Source organism: Erinaceus europaeus, chromosome 11 (genome assembly GCF_950295315.1).
Source record: "Erinaceus europaeus chromosome 11, mEriEur2.1, whole genome shotgun sequence".
Lineage (NCBI taxonomy): Eukaryota > Metazoa > Chordata > Mammalia > Eulipotyphla > Erinaceidae > Erinaceus > Erinaceus europaeus.
The window spans coordinates 65,216,162-65,240,804 of record NC_080172.1 but is presented as its reverse complement, the minus strand read 5'-3'; the positions used below and the strand labels follow the sequence as shown (position 1 = coordinate 65,240,804).

The 24,643-nt window shown below is 37.4% G+C and overlaps 1 protein-coding gene and 1 long non-coding RNA gene across 3 annotated transcripts in view; one reads left to right on the top strand and one right to left on the bottom strand.

Annotated features, from left to right (window-relative positions):
• Positions 1-24,643, top strand: part of RAP1A (RAP1A, member of RAS oncogene family) — an 88,143-nt gene extending 63,500 nt beyond the window's left edge. For both annotated transcript variants that reach the window (XM_060201885.1, XM_016189938.2), the window contains exons 2-8: positions 2,384-2,467; positions 5,597-5,665; positions 7,409-7,465; positions 10,323-10,463; positions 12,117-12,260; positions 19,099-19,213; positions 23,957-24,643. In XM_060201885.1, coding sequence (XP_060057868.1) covers positions 2,411-2,467; positions 5,597-5,665; positions 7,409-7,465; positions 10,323-10,463; positions 12,117-12,260; positions 19,099-19,185 — 555 coding nt within the window. In that variant the 5' untranslated portion in view covers positions 2,384-2,410 and the 3' untranslated portion in view covers positions 19,186-19,213; positions 23,957-24,643. The remainder of the gene's footprint in view (positions 1-2,383; positions 2,468-5,596; positions 5,666-7,408; positions 7,466-10,322; positions 10,464-12,116; positions 12,261-19,098; positions 19,214-23,956) is intronic.
• LOC132541385 (uncharacterized) lies at positions 11,510-13,344 on the bottom strand. Its single transcript, XR_009552582.1, has 2 exons — positions 12,734-13,344; positions 11,510-12,414 (listed from the first exon to the last, which is right to left on the bottom strand). It is a non-coding gene; the product is annotated as an uncharacterized LOC132541385 (long non-coding RNA).

The following is a 24,643-nucleotide window of genomic DNA, read 5'->3' as shown; positions in this document are numbered from 1 at the left end:
CATCCCCTCCCCTGATAGCTTTCCTATTCTTTAACCCTCTGGAAATATGGACCCAGGGTCATTATGGGGTACAGAATGTGGAAGAATGTGGCTTCTGTAATTGCTTCCCTGCTATCATGGGTGTTAACAGGTTGATCCATACTTCCAGCCTGTCTCTCTCTTTCCCTAGTGGGGCAGGACTCTGGGGAAGTGAGGCTCCAGGACACATTGGTGGGGTCATCTGCCCAGGGAAGTCCAGTTGGCATCATGGTAGCATCTTGAACCTGGTGGCTGAAAAAAGAGTTAACATATAAAGCCAAACAAATTGTTGACTAATCATGAACCTAAAGGCTAGAATATTTCAGATAAAGATTTGGGGTCTTTGTTTTGGCAATAGTTAGTAGGTCTATGTTAGGTATATTCCAAAGGGCCCATGACTTTCTGAGTTTTTGTCTGAGCCTGACATCTGATATGCAGGTGGACCCGGGTAGATGATGTCATGGCTGGAAAAAGGGCTAGAAAGCTGGATCAGGGAACAGAGTAGCTCCCAAATATGGGAAAGGTGTATAAATATTGTTGACTGTAAACCCCATTGATTTGATCAGGGTCCCATATTCAGCACGGGAGCCTATGTAACCTCTGAATCCCTGTAGGTCCGAGCTCACATTCTGTGGTCATGAATAGGAACATTCCAAGCTGTCCCAATTTCAGGACTCAACTTCCTCAGGTAGTAGAATAGATTATGTTATCCAGCCTCCCTTTGGAGGATAGAGCAGTCTCTACCACTGTTGATTCACATTGAGGACACGGTCCTATGGGGGCTCACAAAGGCCATTTATTTTATTTGGTCTTTACTTTAGAAATGGCAAGTCCATTGCTACTTAATCCATCATGGTTTTCCTAGGACAGCAGAATAGTTCATTTGCACTGCTTTGCCATGTGCATGCCCCAGGTGTGAGACTGGCTACCACTACACTGAAGAAAGCTTCAGTGCTGCAGGTTCTAATTCCCCACTCCCTCTACCCACTCCACCTCCCCTCTTCCTCTCTCCTTGCTTGCCATGCTCTTTCTATCTGAAAAACTTGGCCTGGAGCGAAAACTCTAGAGAAGGAAGAGTGGAAAAGAAAAGGGGAAGGAGGAAGGGGGGAAATTCCTTCCTTTTATAGAAAATAAATGTATTCAGGGAATCAGGCAGTAGCACAACGGGTTAAGTACAGGTGGTGCAAAGCGCAAGGACTGGCGTAAGGACCCCAGTTCGAGCCCCTGGCTCCCCACCTGCAGGGGAGTCGCTTCACAGGCAGTGAAGTAGGTCTGCAGGTGTCTATCTTTCTCTCACCCTCTCTGTCTTCCCCTACTCTTTCCATTTCTCTCTGTCCTATCCAATAACAACAACAATAACTACAACAATAAAACAACTAGGGCAACAAAAGGGAATAAATAAATAAATATTTAATATATTTATTTATTCTTTTTACCAGAGCACTGTTCAGGTGGTGGTGCCAGTGATAGAACCTGGTACCTTCAAGCCTTAGGCATGAAAATATATCAATTAAGCAGCTATGCTACCCCACCAACCCATCTTTTCACCTTTTAAGATAGCCATGGAGATAAACGTAAAATTTATATCCCTTTTTCCCCCCAATAGTTTGTGCCTAATGGAGTATATTATTACTTTTTACCAGTGATTTTTAAGTTTCATCCATAATCTCCCATCTTAGAATTTTAAGGCGGCATTTTTACATGGTTTAGCTATAATATAATGTTGGACAAAGCAGTGTAAATTGTTTTATGATACATTATGCAAGTAAAATAGCTTATGCATTATATTAGAGCTTTATAAAGAATTGGGTTCTTCACTCCCATTATATGACAATGACTAATTTTAACATGCCAGTAACATACATGGACAGTCTAGTGGTTGCTGGCTAGTCAGAGATGATCTTTAATTAAAATTATTCCTGGAGTCATTCCATAAACTAATGTTAAAATCTGCATAGTGCAGGAGAGTCAGGAGGGGATAGTTCACTTGGTACTGGGCACACTTTACCATTCATAAGTACCTGGGTTTGAGTCCCTGGCCACCACATGGGAGCACCATGCAAAAGGGAAACTTCATAAGCGTTGGAACAGTGCTGTTATTTCTTGTGTGTGTGTGTCCTTATTCCTCCTCCTCCTCCCTATACTCCTTGTCCTGTATCTGGATTCAAGGAGGAGGGAAACTCCACCAGGAGCAATGGGAAGCAACAACAAATCCATGGTAGGGGAAAAAAGGGTACACTTTTGCTAAGTAGCCTCTTTCTTTCCCGAAATAGTCTGAAGGGAAAAAGCTAAAACCTGTGTTATGTCATGTAACAATTGTATATCCTTAGCTGGCTCATATGTTTATTAATCTTTTTTCTTTCAGATTGTCAGTATTTAAACAGACCACATCATGCGTGAGTACAAGCTAGTAGTCCTTGGTTCAGGAGGCGTGGGGAAATCTGCTCTGGTAAGTTAGACTAACTATAACTAATTAATATAATATGAAAAGAATATAAATATTTTCTTGCTTTAAATTTTCTATAAATCACTAATGAGAAAAGTTGACATATATGTGTGTGTGTGTATATATATATATATATATATATATATATATGCCTACTCTCTAACATATAAGAATTGAATCATTCATTAAGCACGGGTGTGTAGTTTATACTTGTGGCTCATTTATTTCTTTGATTTACCAAATATTTATTGGCCTCCTACTATGTCAAACACTAGTGTTTATGATTCAAGGAGGAATAAGAGGTGTTATAAAGCAAGCACCCAGTTATGCAGGAGGCCTTGAGTTTCAATCCCAGTACCACATTGGGAGTACCATGGACTGAAACGGGAGCTCATGAAGCAGTGTTGTATCATTTCTCTCTCATTGTCTTTTTCTTTCTGTTTGTCCCTCAAAAAGTAAAAAAGAATATTGGACTGGGAAGTGGTCTAACCATGGGACATAAGCACGAGGTTTCATTTTTTAGTGCTGCATTAAAAAAAAAAAATCAAAGAGAAATAAGATTGGTCTCATTTTTAAGGAGCTTATATTTCAGTGGAAGAGACTGGTTAATACAGAATAAGTTCTACCCTGCCTCTATCCCCAGATTTAAGTGGAATGAATAGTAATTTTTGTAGACATACTGAATTCATTCAGTAACTATATATTGAGCTGTACAATGACAGACTCTATGGTTGCAATTGTGAACAAAACTGTAGTAGTTTCTTGTGGCATTTATATTGTAGTGGAGGAGATATTAATAAATACACAATAATTGTGAGCAATGTTCTGAAAGAAAAGTACAGATTGTTAACAGAAGTCTTATGATAGTGAACCAAATTAGTATTTGGACAACTGAGAGAAGCGTCAAATTGGGAGATAGGAGTGAACAGGGGGGGAAATAGAGGGGAAATGAAATGAGGTATCAGGACTAGATAAAAATGGAAACCATATGAGAACTTGGAATGCATATTTTTATTATTATTATTAGTGATTTAATAATGGTCAATAAGATTGTGGGATAAGAGGGGTACAATTCCCACCACCAGAATTCCACATCCCATCCCTACATTGGAAGCTTCCCTTTTTTTTTAATAGTAACTGCAATATATATTTATTTATTTATTTATTTTTTCCCTTTTGTTGCCCTTGTTGTTTTTAATTATTGTAGTTATTATTGTTGTCGTTGTTGTTGGATAGGACAGAGAGAAATGGAGAGAGGGATGGGAAGACAGAGAGGAGGAGAGAAAGATAGACACCTGCAGACCTGCTTCACCGCCTGTGAAGCGACTCCCCTGCAGGTGGGGAGCCGGGGTTCAAGCCGGGATCCTTATGCCGGTCTTTGTGCTTTGCGCCACCTGCGCTTAACCCGCTGCGCTACAGCCCGACTCCCCTTATATATATATATATTTTTTATTTGCCTCCAGGGTTATCACTGGGGCTCGGGGCTCGGTGCCTGCACCACTGTTCTCAGAGGTTATTTTTTTCCCTTTTGTTGCCCTTGTTGTTTATCGTTGCTGTTATCATTATTGTTATCATTGCTGTTATCATTATTGTTGTTAGTAGTATTGTTGTTATTTTTGGATAGGACAGAGAGAAATGGAGAGAGATGGGGAAGATGGGAGAGGGAGGAGAGAAAGATAAGCACCTGCAGACCTGCTTCACTGCCTGTGAAGCGACCCCCCCTGCAGGTAGGAAGCCGAGGGCTCGAACCAGTATCCTTATGCCCGTCCTTGGACAAAAGATCTTTATGGGGTGCAGAAAGTTGGCGGTCTGGCTTCTGTAATTGCTCCTCCACTGGACATGGGATTGACATGGAACACATTTCTAATGAGAAGCCATTGAATTAGTTCCATGATGCCACCTGCCCCCCCTCACCCTGTGATGTCAACAGAATTGGATATATGTTGTAAATAAAATACTCTGACTATTGTGTAGAATTGTTTATAAGACAGAAAAAGTAAATGTTAGGGACAGTTTGGGAGTTAATGTGGTATATATGATTATTGCCTGTGGAATAGGACCATGTAAGTAAAGATAAAAATATATCTGTTGAGAATTTAATGAGAGGTAGAACTGACATAATTTGGTGCTGTATTGGTGTGGGAACTAGAACAGAATGAGCTGACAGGATGACTCTAGGTTCCTAGTTGAGTTACTAATTGTTTGGATTGATTATTTATACAAAGGGGAAACTGGAGAATTAGAAACCTTCAAGATTAAAAAAAAAATTAGAATCCTTTGTCTTTCTTGGCATTGGATAAAAGTTTCTTTTATTTATTTATTTTTTTATTTTTTTATTTCTTTTTACCAGAGCACTGCTCCGCTCTGGCTTATGGTGGTGTGGGGGATTGAACCTGGGACTTCAGAGGCTCAAGCATGAGAGTCTCTTTGCATAACCATTATGCTATCTACTCCCACCCAAAGTTTCTATACATACAGGGACAGTTAGAATGTAAGTATAAATTTCCTTTTTAAATTAAAATCAGTCTGTATTTTTATCTTTGTATTTTAAAACATAAAACAGTATAGTAAGAGTATAACATTGGAGGGTTGGGCAGTAGCGCAGCGGGTTAAGTACACATGGCATGAACCACAAGGACCAGCCTGAGGATCCCAGTTCGAGCCCCCTCCCCACCTGCAGGGGGATTGCTTCATGGGCGGTGAAGCAGGTCTGCAGGTATCTGTCTTTCTCTCTCCCTCTTCTCTCTATCCTATCCAACAACAACAACAAGGCTAACAACAAGGACAACAAAATGAGAAAGAATGGCCTCCAGGAGTAGTGGATTCATAGTGCTGGCACTGAGCTCCAGCGATAACCCTGGAGGCAAAAAAGTAAAATAAAAATAAGAGTATAACATTGGCAACAGCATTGCTAACCATTTTTAACATGAAAATCTTTTTGTTAAAGTGTACTCTTGGCTATGGATATATCCATAAAGTGAAAAATACTACTTTACCTTTACATGTTTAACCAGGATTTTAGGTTACTATCATTTCATCTATACCATTTGTGAGGTTAAACAACACTGACGAGGAATTGGTTTTTACCTTGTTTTTAACTTATCTCTGATTTCTTTCTTTTTTTTTTTCTAGACAGTTCAGTTTGTTCAGGGAATTTTTGTTGAGAAATATGACCCAACGATAGAAGATTCTTACAGAAAGGTAAATATGAAATCTCCATACACATGCTTACAAGTCTTTTACTTTGGTGCAATACACCAAACAGGTATATTTTTTTGTTTCTTTGTGAACTAAAATTAAGTAGGAGTAATGTGAGAATGCGGTAGTTTCTGCTCAGATTTTCTGTGAATCTAAAACTGCTCTGCAAAATATTTTTTTAAAAAACTAAAATATTTATCTCAACAAAAAGGCAATTTTTTAAATTTAATTATAAGCTGATTATTTATTTATTTATTTATTTATTTATTTATTTATTTATTTATGAGTGGATAGAAACAAAGGGAAATTGAGAAGGGAGGGGAAGATAGAAAGGGAAGGAAACAGAGAGAAACCTGCAGCCCTACTTCACCACTCCTGAAGCTTTCCTCCTACAGTGGGGACCAGAGACTTGAACCCAGGTCCTTGCACACTGTACTGTGTGCACTTAACCAGGTGAGCCACCAATAAGCTGATTATAATTGTGGAGAATTTTCACTATTTTATTCCCTAAGAGGAGTGAGGAGAAAAGAAGGTAGTATTATAAGAAAAACTCATAGACATAGTAAAGATACCCCCCACACAGAGAGAGAGAGAGAGAGAGAGAAATTAAACCTACCTTTCAACAATAGAGAGTTGCTTTATTAGTTGATTTAGGATTTAAATTGTCAGATTAAGTTCATCAAACAGTACTAGCAGGACAGCTTTTCTATCTGCAATTTGGAAATAAAATTATGCTTGCTGTCCATTGAGAGCTTGTAAGGTAATGCATTATACATAGAACATGCCCAGCTATGGATCATGCGGGCTACCACATTATTCCTATAAACAGTTGGACAGTGAATTTGTGGCACGCCCAATGGTGCCTCTCATCAATTTCCGATGTGACATAAAGCAATATATAATAGTCTGTAGGTTAGTGTACTTATTTTCAGAAGATAGTGTTGCTTTATTGAAGTTTCCCCAAAATAGGTGGCTTGTTATATCTTTAACTACAAATGGAGATCTGTACCTGGAAAACTGAAAATTAACACTTTTTAAAAGTCCTTTTTTATTAAAAATTTCCCAGACACTTGATAGCAGCTGCTTTCTTTAGATCAGTGTTCTCTCTTACAAGACATTGAGAAATAGAGTTGAATGTATAAGATTTCACCTACACACAAAGCTTTTCCAAAGAATTTTTGTCCTTAATGCCTTAAACTATGTAAGTTCATTGTTACTCATTTTAACATTTTTATGTTCACTTTATTTGAAATTCACTTTTTCCTATACAATAAATTTGTGGCATATTTTAGTAAAAGTTTAAACTTTTGTATGATAAATTGGCAAAATTTTGCTTTACCCAAAAGTCTTGTCTGCACGTTGAACTTGTTAATACTGGGTGGTGCTTTGTTTTCTTTGAAAGTAAATATACTTATTTATGTACCATTTTAAGAATTCTGATTTATTATAGTTCTCCTTAAGTTGCAGAAAATGACTATATGCCTTCTGATACTAACAAAAAACCATTACATCAGAGTTGAGAGTGGTCAGGAAATAATCTAAATTCAGCATTAATAGCCCTGGCTTACATTAATAGAATTTGTTGAAGAGCTTCTACATTTATTAAAGAACTAAATTAAGTCTCCATTAATGCAGAAAACTGCTGGAGTGAATCTTTATAGTTGTTAATAGGTACTTTGAGTGAAAAGACAGAAAGAATACAGATTAGCATTTTGATTTTAATTTTTCCTCCCTACCTCCCAACAGCAAGTTGAAGTAGACTGCCAACAGTGTATGCTCGAAATCCTGGACACAGCTGGAACAGTAAGGATGTTTTATCTTTTTTTGATAAAAGAGTTTAATTTATGAAGAGATTCTGTCATTGGAATAAAGCTAAGTGAAAGGATTATTTCCTATTATGAATAAATATTAAGTGTAAGGCTTCCTGAGTGTTTTTAAGTATAGGAAACCATTTAAGATGTATTTAATGCCCACATATCATATTTACATTGTTGAGTTTACTCACACAATCTGTATTGGGTTTCTCCTTTCTTTAAGGTAACTTACATACTAATTGTACCTTAAAAATAACAACCGTACTTTAAATCTAGAATTTCAGTTAAGATGAATATTTCTCTGCATTTAAATAAGACTTTGTTTCTGGGCACCATAGTCACTCATCTTTATTGAAAACATTTTTGTTTTTATTAGCATTTTGACATCTCAAGAGACTGGTGACAGAGACCTACCTGTCTTCTGACAACGGAAAAAAATAGACAACTTTTTTGAGCCTCATTTTCCTGATCTTCAAATGATTGTAATAATGTTGCTACATTGTAGGATGCTTGTAATAATCAAATTACTTACTATAGATCTCTTAGCACAATGTGCATTGTGTATTATGAATTTCTTGTATTTGCTTTTATTTTCATTGTCTTTATTAAGACCATCACCTTTATAATTTTGTTTGTCTTTTTTAAAGTTTTTTTTTTTATTTTATTTGTTTATTTACTATCGGATAGAGACAGAGAAATTGAGAAGGGAGAGGAGACAGAGAGGGAAAGAGACAGAGAGACACCTGCAGCCCTACTTCACCACTCATGAAGCTTCCCCTCCCATAGGTGGGGACCAGAGTCTTGAACCTGGGTACTTGAGCACTATAATGTGTGCTCTTAACCAGGTGTGCTACCACCAGGTCCCTGTAATTTTATCTTATTTTTAATTTCCAGTTAGAGGTTGGGTGGTGGCGCACTTGATTGAGCACACATGTCACAATGCACAAGGACCCGGGTTCAACCCCCCAGTTCCCACCTGCAGGGAGAAAGCTTTGCAAGTGGTGAAGCAGTGCTGTAGGTGTGTCTTTCTCTCTCTCCCTTCTCTACCACCCCCTTCCCTCTCAATTTCTGGCTAGCTCCATCCAATAAATAAAAATCATTAAAAAAAAAAATTTTTTTTAAAGATTTCCAATTATACTACTGCAAAAAAAAAAAGCATACATTCAGCTAATTTTTTTTCCATACCTACAATTTAGCTATTATTTAACTTCCAGCTTTAAAATTGATGATATTCAGGGCTGGGTGTGGAGCACCTTGTTGAGTGCACACATCAAAATGAGCAAAGACCTAGGTCCCCAACCTCCCCCACTTCAGGGCAAACTTCACAAGCAGTGAAGCAGTGCTATTAAGTATTTCTCTTTCTTTCTCTCTCCCTTTTTCCTTTCAATTTCTCTCTGTCTCTATCCAAAGTAAATAGTAAATAAAAATATATTACACTTTTTAAATAGATAATATTATATGTTACAATATGTTTAAAATTCAACACAATTTTACACTCTCAATTTTATAAATGATAAAGTTCCAAGAGTTGACAAAAAAGCAAACTGAAACCATTATAGTACTAATAATACTATCCATTCTTTTATAGAAAAATTAATCTTGACTCGAAAGGGAACTTTTGGACTTTTAAGTTAGCTAAATCAAGAGCCTTCCCCCTCATGCCATATCCCCTTCTCATTTTTTAGCAATAATCCCTCTTTGTTCCTAGGAGCCCAAAAAGTTAAAAATAACACTTTATATTCATTCTTCTTTTTTTTTAATATTTATTTTTACTGTTTTTTTAAGGCATGGGGGGAGCGTGGGGGGGCGGACCAGAACATCACTCTGGGATATGCAGTGCGGGGGCTGAACTTAGGTCTCGAGGCCTTAGAATCCAACAATTTATCTACTCTGCCACCTCATGGTCGCTACTTGTTACTTCTTTCATTACCTTCCCAAGTGTGAGGACATTCTTATTCTCAAACTAAAAAAGTTCTTTCTTGAGGCCAGATGGTGGGGCACCCAGTTGAGCACACACACTACAATGCGCAAGGACCCAAGTTCAAGCCCTGGTCCCCACCTGCAGGGAGGAAGCTTCTTGAGTCGTGAAGCAGTACTGCTGCTGTCTCTCTGCGTCTCTTCGGCCCCCTTCCCTCTCAATTTCTCTCTGTCTCAAATAAATAAATAACCAAATTGTGCATTTTTTCTATAAAAGAAATTTCTTTCTTACTATAGAAATCTTTCTTTTGTGCACTCAGATGTCTTGTATTTGTTCTTGTATAAAGACCTGAGTTCAGTCACTCACACTGCATAGTGATGATCTGATACCCTTACTCTCTCATAAAATTAAAATTTTAAACAATTGCCCTTGTATTCATTGTTGTCATTTCTAGTATGTAAATAGGAAATAGGAACATTCACCTCAGAGTTTCATGACATGTTTTCTGTCATGAAAGCAAGTAGATAAAATTTTAGTGACTGGGAGTCAGGTGGTAGCACAGCGGGTTAAGCGACGTGGTGCAAAGCACGAGGACCGGCATAAGGATCCTGGTTCGAGCCCCCGGCTCCCCACCAGTAGGGGAGTCGCTTCACAGGTGGTGAAGCAGGTTTGCAGGTGTCTGTCTTTCTCCCTCTCAGTCTTCCCCATCTCTCTCCGTTTCTTTGTCCTATCTAACAATGACGATATCATCAACAACAACAATAATAACTACAACAACAATGAAAAACAAGGACAACAAAAAGAAAAAAATGAATAAATATATATATAAATTTAAAACAAATTTTAGTGATTCACTTGTGGTTATTCTGGCTTAAATTAATCTTATATGTTCAATAAATAATTTTACAACTGTATTTTTGTATTATAGGAGCAATTTACAGCAATGAGGGATTTATATATGAAGAATGGCCAAGGTTTTGCATTAGTATATTCTATTACAGCTCAGTCCACGTTTAACGACTTACAGGACCTGAGGGAACAGATTTTACGGGTTAAAGACACAGAAGATGTAAGTTTTTTTCTCTTTAAGACATACTGCCAGCTCTGCACCCAAATGAGTATTCTTATTCTCAGTAGAAGAGTTGGAGGGTTTCTACATGTGTCAAAATTTTAAAGCTTTTTTTTATGGGGCAATGACATACCTGGTTGAGTTTACTCATTTTAATACCCAAGGACCTGAACTAAAACCCCCAGCTCCCACCTGCAGGGGGGAAGCTATCTGATAAATAAATCTTTTTTAATGAAAGCATTAAAAAAATTTAATCCACAAAATGGATGCCAACATGGTTAAAAAGGATAATATGTGGTCCGGGAGGTGACACAGTGGATAAGGCTTTGGTTTCTCAAGCATGAGGTACCATGTTCAATCCCCAGCAGCACATGTACCAGAGTTATGTCTGGTTCTTTCTCTCTCTCTCTCTCCTATCATTTCTCATGAATAAGTGAATAAAATATTTAAAGAAAAAAATAAAAAGATAATATAAATGAACAAAGTATTCATTGTGCCATGGGAGTAATAAGTACAGTACAGAAAGAAAAAGGTTGCAAAGATTCTTAACTAATGGACTTTTGTATTTTGTATTTGTTTTTTTGTATTTAATTTGTGTATTTGATGAATATCACATTGTTTTTTTCATTTTGCAAAAGTGAAGTATATATTTTTACATGTTTACCTCAGAGTTCCTTTTCATTTATACATTCAGATATAAAAATGTATTTGCACTTCTTATTCTGTTTTTGTGTTCTGTCATTATTAATGTGAAACACATGCATCTACTCAGGACCTTAACTTTGGTTATGATTGTAGGCGGGAGGGATTTAGATTATGACTCATAACCAACTATAACCTAATGAGTGGTTCTTTTACTTTCTGTGACTAACTTATCTGTTTTCATAGGCAGTTATATGCAAATCATTATAATTGTTAATCCCTTTATCCTGTGTAATAAACTTTTAAAAAATGAAGTTTTGGATGCCTGGTGTGTTTCATCTAAATCATGATACTCGCATAGTTTAATAGTTTGAGTTCTGTAGACACCTTTTAACTTAAGAGCCTTTTATACTGTTTGTTAGCAACCTATTTTATTGGAAGTATGAAGTTATGGATGACTGTAGGCAAGCCTTGTTGGTATAGAGAAGGACCACTTCATTGCACCTTTGTTGTTGTTGCCAATTCTCCTTAACAATTCACTTAGACCTGCCTTCAGATTTATATGTCAAATGTAGAATTAGATATGGTGTTGATTTTGCCACATCTTGTGGTATTTGTTGTGAGATGAAGCATTTAAATTGCAGATAGATTCAGTGAGTATTTCTCTGTGTTACAGAAGTCTCCTTTAGGGTGGTGTTTACACACACACACAGAGAGAATTCAGCTACAAATAATATTCCACATAATTCAGTTACAAATAATATTCCAAAATAGATAATTTTGGGATTATCTATTTTTTAAATAGTTTGGCAAATCTCTTGCATGTTTTTTTCTGTCTTTGCCTTCATCTGCCTTATTTCCTCCAACACCCACATACAGATATTTAAGTGCTTGGTGAAGCTCACAGCCTTAACTTACTGGCAGATAACTGCTTGCTTATAAGAAGATGCTAATTAACAACTATGTTTATGCTCATCTTTTGTTATTTGTTTTTTTCCCCCCTTTTCACAGGTTCCAATGATTTTGGTTGGTAATAAATGTGATCTGGAAGATGAGCGAGTAGTTGGCAAAGAACAGGGTCAGAATTTAGCAAGACAGTGGTGTAACTGTGCCTTTTTAGAATCTTCCGCAAAGTCAAAAATCAACGTTAATGAGGTAAGGTACAACTGCCAGACAACAGACATCATTGCTGTTACAGTTTTCTTTCTCTTAAATTAACAGCCCAACACAGTTTAGTTTTGGGGGGGAATTTCTTTTTTAAAGCAGTTTTAATTATACTAAGTTGTTCAAAAGGTCATGACATATTTTTCTGTGGTTTTTCTATGTAAAAATGTGCCGGGAGTCGGGCTGTAGCGCAGCGGGTTAAGCGCAGGTGGCGCAAAGCACAAGGACCGGCATAAGGATCCCGGTTCAAGCCCCGGCTCCCCACCTGCAGAGGAGTCGCTTCACAGGCGGTGAAGCAGGTCTGCAGGTGTCTATCTTTCTCTCCTCCTCTCTGTCTTCCCCTCCTCTCTCCATTTCTCTCTGTCCTATCCAACAATGACAACAACAGTAATAACTACAACAATAAAAACAACAAGGGCAACAAAGGGAATAAATTAAATATAAAAAAAAAAATGTGCCATGACTTGTTCAGCAACCCAGTAGTAAGGTATAGAAAACACTGTGTAATGACTAGAAGCCATAATCTCATTGATGACTGAAATGAGAACATGCGTGTTTTACCTTAATGATAAAGAGGAAATGCAAATTAAAATAATGTATTTAAAGTCCTAAGAGCACATAGGACTATCCTAAATGTTAGGCCACAAAGTAATGTATAAAAATTGTCACATCACCTTCATATTACAACAATTTCCTATACAGATGGAAGGAAACATGTTGCAAAGTCTAGAAGAATATACAAAAATAAAATAGTCATTATAATAAACTCATTGTAGGCGGCCAGGCAGTAGTGCAGTGGGTTAAGCACACATGGCATGAAGCGCAAAGATGAGCACAAGGATTCCTGTTCAAGCCTCTGGCTCCCCACCTGCAGGGGAGGTCTGTGAAGCAGGTCTGCAGGTGTCTTATCTTTCTCTACCCCTCTCTGTCTTCTCTCTCAGTTTCTCTCTGTCCTATCCAACAACAATGATAGCAGTAACAACAGTAATAATAACAGCAATGATAGGAGCCAGGCGGTAGCAAAGCGGTAAAGCGCACATGGTGCAAAGTGCAAGGACCAGCATAAGGATCCTGGTTCGAGCCTCCGGACCCCCATCTGCAGGGGGGTTGCTTCACAAACGGTGATGGTTCCCCATCTGCAGGGGGGTCACTTCATAAGTGGTGAAGCAGGTCTGCAGATGTCTATCTTTCTCTTCCCCTTCTGTCTTCCCCTCCCCTCTCAATTTCTCTCTGTCCTATCCAACAACAGTGACACCAGTAACAACAATAATCATAGCAACAACAATGATAAACAAAAGGGGAAAAAATGACCTCCAGGAGCTGTGGGTTTATAGTGCAGGCACTGTTACCCTGCGATAACCCTGGAGACAATAATAGTAATCTCCTTGTGTATTAAGATGTTACCATCATAAATAGACAAGTATTTTTAGTCCTGTGTCCATCCCTTATGCTATATTACACAAAGAGAGGAATTTGTGTTAGTGTGGACATGTAGCTATAATTTACTCCTTCATTTTGGCCTGGTGTGGCAGGTACACAGAGATGAGTTTAGTTTGTTTTTTATCTCTGACTTAAGCACTCCACTATCTTGAGAACATAGCCTAGACAGGAATGTTTAGCAAGCTGCATGCATGTGGCTAAATGGCCAATAGTTTACTGGTTCTCCCTAAGAATTGGTTTAATCAGGAGTCAGGAGGTAGCACCGCAGGTTAAGCGCATGTGGCGCAAAGCACAAGGACTGGCTTAAGGATCCCAGTTCGAGCCCCCGACTCCCCAGCTGTAGGGGAGTTGCTTCACAAGTGGTGAAGCAGGTCTGCAAGTGTCTATCTTTCTCTCCCCCTTTCTGTCTTCCCTTCCTCTCCATTTCTCTCTGTCCTATCCAACAACGACGACATTAATAACAACAATAATAATTAACTACAACAATAAAACAACAAGGGCAACAAAAGGAATAAATAAATATTTTTTAAAAAACCTTTTAAAAAAAGCATTAATCAACCAATTTTCCTAACAATCTGTTGGGCCTTAAAGACAGCCCTCCTGCTCTGCTTACATAATCAGTTTTGCCTAAAAGATCCCTACCACCTCGTTATCCCCTCGGTATTGCTAATTCAGTTAAAACCACTGCAACAGTTGCTAAGGACGCTTCCATCTTCCCAACATGCCTTTTGCCTCTCTCCACCCACTTTCGCTCTCTTTGCTCTTTTTCTCTTCCACAACTGGACCCGGAGGAGGGCTGGTGGGCATAGTGGGAGGCTGCCATTTGCTAGCTCCACATGGCCTAAACCATTGTGCTCACACCCAATTCTGGGGCATCTGCATGAATAAAGATTTGTGTTCCCGCTCCGCCATGAGTTCCTGGTCTATTCTCTTCTCCCCCGCAACACAACCCAACACCAATCATGAAAAAATTTAATAGATTCACTTTGTTTTAGTTCATTTTATCGTAAGTCTTTTTTATGTTTTACTAAGGAAATAATGACTTATGAGATAGTTGTACAGTAAAATAAATATTAATAAACACAAATAAATTTATTTTTAATCAACCCATTTTTATTTTTAATAATTTATGTATTATTGGATAGAGACAGAGAAATTGAGAGGGGAGGGGAAGAGATAGAGACAAAGAGACACCTGCAGCACTACTTAACCATTCATAAAACTTTCCCCCTGCAGGTGGGGACAAGGGGCTTGAACTATCATGTTCACTATAATGTGTGTGCTTAACGAGGTGCTTCAACCACCTGGTCCCTAAAAATAAATTTATAGGGTCCATTTTTTCAGCAAGTATTTGTTGAGAGAAAGTGTGTGAGACACACTGTGTTAAGCACCAGGCTAATAGTCATCTAGATAAGACACCATTTTTTGTAATAAAGTTTATATCTCAATAAAGAGCAAGTCCTTCTTGAGTCTTTTACTAAGCTTTATGAGGGGGTGGGGATGAGGAGAAGAAAAGGAGGAAGAAGAAGAGGAAGAACTAGAGCATCACTCTACCATATTCAGTGCTGAGGATTGAATTTGGTCCAGTGCCTTAACCACTGCCACTTCTTGGGCCACAGGTGCTTGAGATCTTTAACAATTATGTATTATTCACTGGCAAGTGAATGAAGTATGTTATCCTTTCAGTTTCAACTTTCTCTGTTGTGGCATTACAGTTTCACAGATGTCATTTTGAAAAGAAATATGGCTTATAATAGCATTTTACTTTTTAGTATCTTTTTAAAAAGATAAGATAGAGATGAAATGCATTAGAATTGCTGAGTGAGGGCAAGGGTAGATAGCATAATGGTTATGCAAAGATATTCTTATGCCTGAGGCTCCAAAGTCCCAGATTCAGTCCTGCTGAGTAGTGCTCTGGTGTTTAATAATAATGATAATAATAATAATGGTGAGTGAGTTTTTCTAGGGGAGCAGTAGTAAAAAGCCACCATCTTCAGTATGGTTGGCCTTTAAAATCTGGTTTCTTGCTGTTCTGTTTTTGCCATCACTTGGTATCCACTAAAGCAAGTTTAAAGGACTGTTCTGGTGCTAGGTTGTGTCATGGTCCACTGAGCACTGACTGTGGAAAAGAAATATTTCTTTACCTGTTAAGCATTATGTGTTTGTGAGAATTACTAGACCACCCTCTCTGGGATCCAATTTCCAGTGAAGCAGAGCTACTTTTTCCACAGCAGTCTTGTTAAAGTATATCCTTGAGAGAAGGGGTGATAAAATAAAAAAGAAATAGATTAGCCATTTAAGAATTTTCACGCCAGATGTTATGCTAGAAATTTTTTAGTATATCCTGGTAATTCACCTATACAATTTTTTGATATTAATGTTTCCTTAGACAGCTAGTACCTTCTAATTGTATATGAGATTTCTAAATACCTAGAGATACAAGCACCATACATTCACAAGATTCAACTGTTAGACTTAAATCTGAAATCATATTAAGTACATATTGCTAGTCCTATAATTCTATGCAGAATGTGTATATAATTTTAAACTTTTTATCCCTACCATTTTTGCTATGTTTTGAAAGTAGTGTATAGATATACCATAGTCACATCATTCTTAATCAGAAGTCTATTCTTCTTTGCTGAGATTGATTCTAGTAATAGAAACAAAAATATTCCAGTTGAGGAATAACAGAGGGGTTAAAGAACTATGCTGTGATCCTTTAGCTTTTTCTGTAGTTTAGGAAAATTAGGAAAAATCTAAGTTGAGGTCTTATAGCATAATTAGCCAAATAATATATTTCAAATGTGCCCTCATCACTGATCCATTCACAGCTGTGAGGTAGTGAATGTTTATCAGTGAAATTAGAATATAATAGTACAAAATCAGTTGCCTTCTTGGGTAGTACAAAAACCCAAAATTAGGTAGTATCAAGAAATATGTAATTTTACTTGCATGATTTGTTGTTTTGGTATATATCCTTTCATTACTTTTAATTTTGTAGCCTATGCATCAAGGCAAAGAAACTAATGGTAGCTTGTGCATGGTTTTCAGTTTTTGAAGAGCTGCATATTGGTGTTGAAACAGTTTGGACTTGAGAATTATAAAACAAATTCATTTTGTTCACAAATTGTGTTATAACACTTAAAAATAATAGAGCTTGGGGCCAGGTCGTGGCACACCTGGTTGAGCTCACATATTACAGTGCTCAAGGACCCAGGTTCAAGCCTTCAGTCCCCACCTGCAAGGGGAAGGCTTTGAGAGTGGTGAAGCAGGGCTGCAGATGTCTCTATCTCTCTTCCTATCACCCCCTTCCCTCTCAATTTCTGGCTGTCTCTATCCAGTAAATAAATAAAGATTAAAAAATTAAACCTTAAAAAGAAAAGAATAATAGAGCTTAATGTTTTGAAGAAGATGGAAATGGGGTAAATAAACAGAAAGAAAAGAATATAAATAAATCATTTTAAAGTTTCATATTTTTAAGGGACTAGAGCACTACTCCAGTGTTTGATGCAGCACCAGGAATCCAGCCTAAGCCCTAAAGCATGCAAGGCATGTACTACATTGCTGAGCCACACCTCCAGCTCCTAAATTAATCATTTTCAAAAAATTTTCAACAATTTAATGTTGTAGTCATTGAATCATTTAAGAACATAGTTATATGTCCTCTTAAAAAAGGCCAATAACTTAAGATATGTTGCTGTTAAATTTTACTAAGAAGATGTAGAAACAAAACTAGTTTTTGTTTACCTTTTACCTAGATCCATCAGTTATTATCTTGTCGCATGTTGGCATTATTGCACTCCTTTATTCATAAATATATTTGTGCAATGTATCCTAAGATCAAAGGCATTGCCTTGAGGAGTCAAGAGGTAGTGCAGCAGGTTAAAAGCGCAGGGAACAACCTAAGGATGTTGGTTCGAGTCCCCAACTCCCCACCTGCAGGGGAGTCGCTTCACAGGCAGTGAAGCAGGTCTGCAGGTGTCTGTCTTACTCTCCCCTCATCTGTCTTCCCCTTCTCTCTCCATTTCTTTCTGTCCTATCCAACAATGACAACATCAATAGCAATAATAATAACTACAACAATAAAAACAACAAAGCCAGCAAAAGGGAAAATAAATATTTTTAAAAATATTTCATGACATATTGTTTATTCAAATTAAGGGTCAGTTTTTACCTTGATCAGAATTAACATCAACAAACATTGGCAAACAGAAATCATTTGTTTTTATATGACCCTTTCAAAGGAGCGTAGTATCTCTGTTGTCCTATTCCAGCCCAAAAATGTATATAACATGAATAATTGTGAGAAAAAACCAGACAAACTCAAACTGAAGATCATTTTATAGAGTTCCTATATCCTATTTTTCATAAATGATAGTATTATGAAAGACAGTGACTAAGGGAATGTTCCAGATTTTAGAAAGATTAACTGGAGGGAAATCAAAGTCAGTATGTGTGATCCTCGATAACTGGGGGACTGTGGGTGAGGGATAAACTGGCTTTTAAAGGATATAATTAAGATAACCTACAAAATTTTGGTTTCTCCATAGATGATACAAAGTCTTATACCAATGCTTAAATGTTTTAAATATAATCACTGTAATAAGACTATTAAGAGAATATTCTTGTTTTTAGGAAATATACTCACCTACTAAGAGACCTGTGTGCAAATCACTCAAATAAGAGAGGGAAAGTGTGTATAGAGAGAGATGTTAGTGTACATGTGGAAGCTGTTACTAATTGGTGGATATGAATAAAGAATATGCATATGTTTTTGGTAGTATCACAACATTTCTAAAGGTTGGAGCCTGTAGAGTAAACGTGAATATTCAGGTTAATATTAACTTCTAATAGACTTTGGAGCTTACAGAATTCCTTGAAGAATGTAATTTCTCTCATTTTTTAAATTAACAGAATATTTAACAGTGAGTGCATTTCCATTATTACAAATAGGTAATCCTACTTTACCCTATCAGTCAGCTAGGGCTACTAAGAAACCTGTTACGAGAACTAAGCAATAAAGTGCAGGTCCAAGAGTAGTATTTAAGATGGTTTTGTGGGGGAGTCGGGTGGTAGCGCAGCAGGTTAAGCGTACGTGGTACAAAGCGCAAGGATCAGCGTAAGGATCCCAGTTCGAGCCCTCGGCTCTCCACCAGCAAGGGAGTCGCTTCACAGGCGGTGAAGCAGGTCTGCAGGTGTCTATCTTTCTCTCCCCCTCTCTGTCTTCCCCTCCTCTCTCCATTTTCTCTCTGTCCTATCCAACAACGAAGACAGACAACAATAATTACAACAATAAAACAGAATAAATAAATAAATAAATAAGATGGTTTTGTGTAGAGAGGCCTCAATATAGACTGAAAAAGTAATCTTTCTTGTTTTTATCCAGATATTTTATGACTTGGTCAGACAGATAAATAGGAAAACACCAGTGGAAAAGAAGAAGCCTAAAAAGAAATCATGCCTGCTGCTCTAGACCGCAGTAAGCAGCAGCTCTGAGCCAGGTAAGAAGATAAAAACAGAACAGATCTGCCTTTCTTGCCCTCTTGTTTAGGACTTTCCGCAGCTGTAACCACTTCCCATTTCACCTACTAGGGTATTTCCAGACTGCTGTAATTTGTAGATGTGAGATACAATTTGTAGATAAGTTTAGCTGTTGGATAATGTCTCTCCCCGTGAGAGACTGAGTTATCTGAGATCAATGCCTGTTTTTCTCACCACTGTGTCCGCAGTGCCTGATACAAAATGGTTATTAAAAAAATGTCAATGAATTGAATAAATAGAATACCTTCCAAGGTCACTGCCAAATTTATACTGAATTCAAGTGGCAGTGGTTCATGTGAAACAAAGACGTAAGTGAACATTTGGTTAATAATTTCACTGTGAATATACCTATATATCAACAATAGTCATTTTTCCCCCAGATGTTACCCCACCTTAATTTGTAACTCCACAGATCAGTTTTTCAACCTCTCTCTGAACTGAACATAAATGTATTATTTTATACTGAACTTCTTGATGAAAAATAAGCTTTTATGAATTATCATTTATTTTTATAATAGTAACTCCTGCAGACCTGCTTCACTGCTACTTATCTTCATCAGCTCTGTTGACAATACTATCATGAAGTAATATTTTCTTTTTTTTTAAGATTTTATTTATTTATTAATGAGAAAGGCAGGAGAGAGAGAAAGAACCAGACATCATTCTGGTACATGTGCTGCCGGGGATTGAATTTAGGACCTCATGCTTGAGAGTCTAATGCCTTAGCCACTGTGCCACCTCCCGGACCACAAAGTAATATTTTCATGAAGTAGATTTCTTATGTGACTTGATGCTATTTATGTGAATATTACTAAACTTGGTCCAGCTACAGGAAAGTCAAGTCTTCCCACTTGAGAGTTGATCACCCAAAGTCTTATAAGTCTCGGGTTCATTTAGTGGATTACGTCTTCCAGTATACCAAGTTAACTAGTATGTACATAGGAATTTGAATGGGTCTTTCTCTTCAGGAAAATAACTGAGGAATTTTACCCCTTTTAAAATAAAGGTAGTAGCCTGGGAGGTGGTTCAGCAGATAAAAAGTTGAACTTTCAAGGATGAAAGCCTGAATTTAATCCCTGACATCACATATGACAGAGTAAAGCTATAGTCTACTTCCTTCTCTCTCTCTTCCTCCTCTCTCCCTCTCTCTCCCTCCCTCTCTGTCTCCTTCTCTCTCCTCCTCTCTCCCCCTCTCCTCCTCTCCCCCTCTCCTCCTCTCTCTCCCCCTCTCCTCCTCTCTCTCCCCCTCTCCTCCTCTCTCTCCCCCCTCCTCCTCTCTCTCCCCCCTCCTCCTCTCTCTCCCCCCTCCTCCTCTCTCTCCCCTTCTCTCCTCCTCTCTTTCCCCCATCCTCCTCTCTCCCCCTCTCTCCTCCACTCTCTCCCCACTCTCCCTCTCCCCTACCCTCCCTCCCTTCACCCCTCCCTTTCAATAAATGAATCTTTTAAAATGAAATTAAAGGTAGAGGCAAATGAGAAGAAATGAGGGTGGGGTGTGTGGAAGTCGCTGCTAATAGTCATAATTAGGAAAGGAAGATTCTATTAATTGGTTGCTATAGGCTTTTAGCATAATCTTGGCTCAGATATCAGTGAGATATGTCACTTGGTAGGGCTGCTGCTTTGCCATGCACTCAACTCAGATTTGAGCCCTCTGTATACCACATGGGAGTACGGTAGTCCTGGGGGAAGCTTTGATGTTATGCTATCTCTCCCTCCCTCTATCGCTCTTTATATCTGAAAAGCACCAGCCTGGAGCAGTAAAGCCCTGGCAATAACCAAAGAAGTCTTGACTCAGAAACTATACATCATCAGCTCCCTAGAAGTGGTTGTTGTTTAAATTGCTTGTTTAGATAAGAATGCAAAGGTTGGGAAAACAAGGATTTTAATTCAAGTTTTGAAATGTATCTATACATAAATAAAGATATATATGTATGTATAGAAATATGAAGGGAAGAGACCAGAGTTCCGCTTGGCGGAACTTGGTGCCAGTGATTAAATCTGATCCTCACACATGCATAGAAATGCATTCCATCCACTGGGCTATCTGTCCAGCTGCCAAAATGTATTATTTAACTCTCTTTTAGTTGGCTGGCTCATTGATACCATTATCTCAGTTGACCTTAGTTTAATTTCTAATTTTCTAGAAGTGTCTTTTTAGCTTGCTTAAAGGGAAAGGTGCCATCTCTTGGCCTACAGTGAAAATTCACTTCTATATACCCTGCAGTATATTGTGAGCTTTGCCTTAAAGGTGAGAAGTCTTGTAGAGCTTCAAAACAAGACTTTGATCCAGGTTACACAAATTCTTTTCTTCTTTTTTTTTTCATTTGAACAAGATCAATTTATTGCTTCTTTTTAAATGCAGTGGGAATTTTGAGAGTGAAAATAATCAGTCTCCAAATGGGTTATTACAGTTTCCAAATGGGTTATTACAGTCTTTTGCATCATGATACCTAGCTATTGTCTAGAGAAAATATCCAATTAACCTGCATCGTGTTTGTCTTTATTTTCTGTGTGTTCTCAGAATCTAAGGTATTTAATATAGGGATTAACTACTCACAGGTGCTTTCAGTGTCTTTAGAAAGTGGAGATATCTCCATTCCTTGAGGAAAAGGACAGTGTTTGTTGGTAGGAGGAAAAAATTCAATATGAACATCTAACACATTTATGACACAGATTTCCCCATTTGGAAATAACTGTTTCCCATCCACTTCTCTGTTCTGGTTCTTCTAACTAGGAAGTTACCTAATAGAAGGATACCATCCATCCACACTCACCAGTGACATTTTCTGAGCACCTTCCCCTTTCCAGACATAGTGTTTAATGTTAGGAATTAGAGACTGGAGTGGTGCGTCAGCAGATGTAGAGTGCAAGATTCGCATGTGAGGCCTTATATTCTTTTTTTTTAATATTTATTTATTCCCTTTTGTTGCCCTTGTTTTATTGTTGTAGTTATTGTTGTTGTTGTTATTGATGTTGTTGTTGTTGGATAGGACAGAGAGAAATGAAGAGAGGAGGGGAAGACAGAGAGGGGGAAGAGAAAGACTCTTACAGACCTGCTCTTGAAGTGACTCCCCTGCTGGTAGGGAGCCAGGGCTGGAACTGGGATCCTTAACGCCAGTCCTCACTTTTTGTGCCACCTGTACTTAACCAGCTGTGCTACTGCCCAGCTCCCAAGGCCTTAAGTTCTATCCCCAACAGCATATATGTCAAAGCTGAGCAGTCCTCTGGGATCTCTTTCTGTCTCTATTCTCTGTGTCTCTCTCACAGACACTAAAATACATGTCTTTAAGTTAGAATTAGAAACCCAGACAACTCATATATTAGCATTTAAATCTTTTGAAATACTTCCATTACTATGATAACAGAAGCTAATTAAAAATAATATAGCTTGATGCAGCAAAATAACTCACTTGGATAGTGCATTTGCTTTGCCCAGCAAGTGACCCAAATTCAAGTTCAACCCCCACCATATTGGAAGAAGCTTCGGTGCTGTGATATCTTTCACTCTCTTTTTTCCTCCCTCAAAAAGTTAACTCACAGTCATGAAGCCCTGGCAACAACAAAATAAAATAACACAATGTTTTACATTCCCTAGACATTACTTACAAAATATTAATATGGTGGTCCAGGAGGTGGTGCAGTAGATAAAGTGTTGGATTCTCAACTATCAGGACCTGAGTTCCCTGGCATCACATGTACCATAGTGATGTCTGGTTCTTTTTCTCCTCCTATCTTTCTCATGAATAAATAAATAAATTCTTAAAAATATATCAACATGTAAAATACCTGTTAGCCTGTTTAGAAATAGTACTCCTTCTGAAACTTTCCCTCTCTTTTTAAACACTATCTTGCCCCTTAAGCCTAATTTTTCTGAAAAGCTTAGGTCATGATAACTCCATCCTTTAATTTTTATGTTCTGGTAGGTATTTCAACTTACATTCTGCTTAAGAAGTCATCTAAGATGGCTGTGGATGTTTAGTAATACCAAATAACAGGCTACTTAGTAATCAGTATCTTGTAGAGCTTTTTGTAGTGATTATAGGCTTGAAGTGCCATGTTGGCCCCATCTAAGAACTACTGAGATACAGATAGATTTAAATAGTAGTTAGAAATATACTAAGAGTCCATGAGCCTTGAGGGCAACATGTCTAGTCTTTCTTTGTCTTTAGCCAAAATTGTATTGAAACGTGTTCAGTTCTTCCTTTAACCTGTTGATCATTCTTTTCTTCTGAGCAAGAAGACTCACTTTGATTTCTGTTATTCTTAAATGTGGGGATTACCTCTCTTCTGGATTGTCTCCTGTTGTTTTAACCTATATTAGAAGTGGTAATCTTTATACAATTATAAAATGGTTGAATAATGAATTTCCTTTGGGAAGTTTATGCAGACAGGTGTAATATCCTTAGTTATAACTACTGTTTTAAAAAGGAACTTTAAAAACGATAATAGGATAAAAATGAAATAATTGTTGTCTTTACAGACAGGATTGTCAGAGTTATGTGAAACATGGTGCAATTATGTAATAAAACTTTTTTAAGTCCTGTTATTGTGCCTATTTATTATAATGCAGTTCTCTAGTAACTGTAAGGCAAAAAGGAAAATCAGTTTCTTTCTATTATTACATATCTGCTTTTCTTTTACTACCATCTTCTGATACAAAGAGACTAACCAAATCTATATATATCTGTATGCATTCAATTTTCTAGACTACAGGAATGAAGAACTGTTGCCTAATTGGAAAGTGCCAGCATTCCATACTTCAAAAACAAAATCTGAAGAGGCTTCTCCTGTTTTATATATTATGTGAAGAATTTAGATCTTATATTGGTTTGCACAAGTCTCTGGAGAAAAAAAAAATGCTCTGTGTATATCTCTTGGAAAATAAGACAATAGTATTTCTCCTTCGCAATAGCAGTTATAACAGATGTGAAAATAAATATACTTGACTCTAATATGATTATACAAAAGAGCATGGATGCATTTCAGATGTTAGATATTGCTACTTTAATCAAATGATTTCATATTGACATTTTTTATCATGATTCATCCCTGGCAAGCACTAAAAAAATTGAACCATTATACTGTATATCTATAATGATATAGATTATGGAATTTGCCCTCAAACTCATTGCAGCAGATAACTTTTTGAGTCATTGACTTCATTTTATATTTAAAAATTATGAAATATCATTCTGTCATTATATTCTAATTAAAATTGTGCATAATGCTTTGGAAAAAATGGGTTTTATAGGAAAAACTGGGATAACTGATTTCTATGGCTTTCGAAGCTAAAATATATAATATACTAAAAACAACTCTAATATTGCTTCTTGTGTTTTACTGTCAGATTAAATTACAGCTTTTATGGATGATTAAATTTTAGTACATTTTCA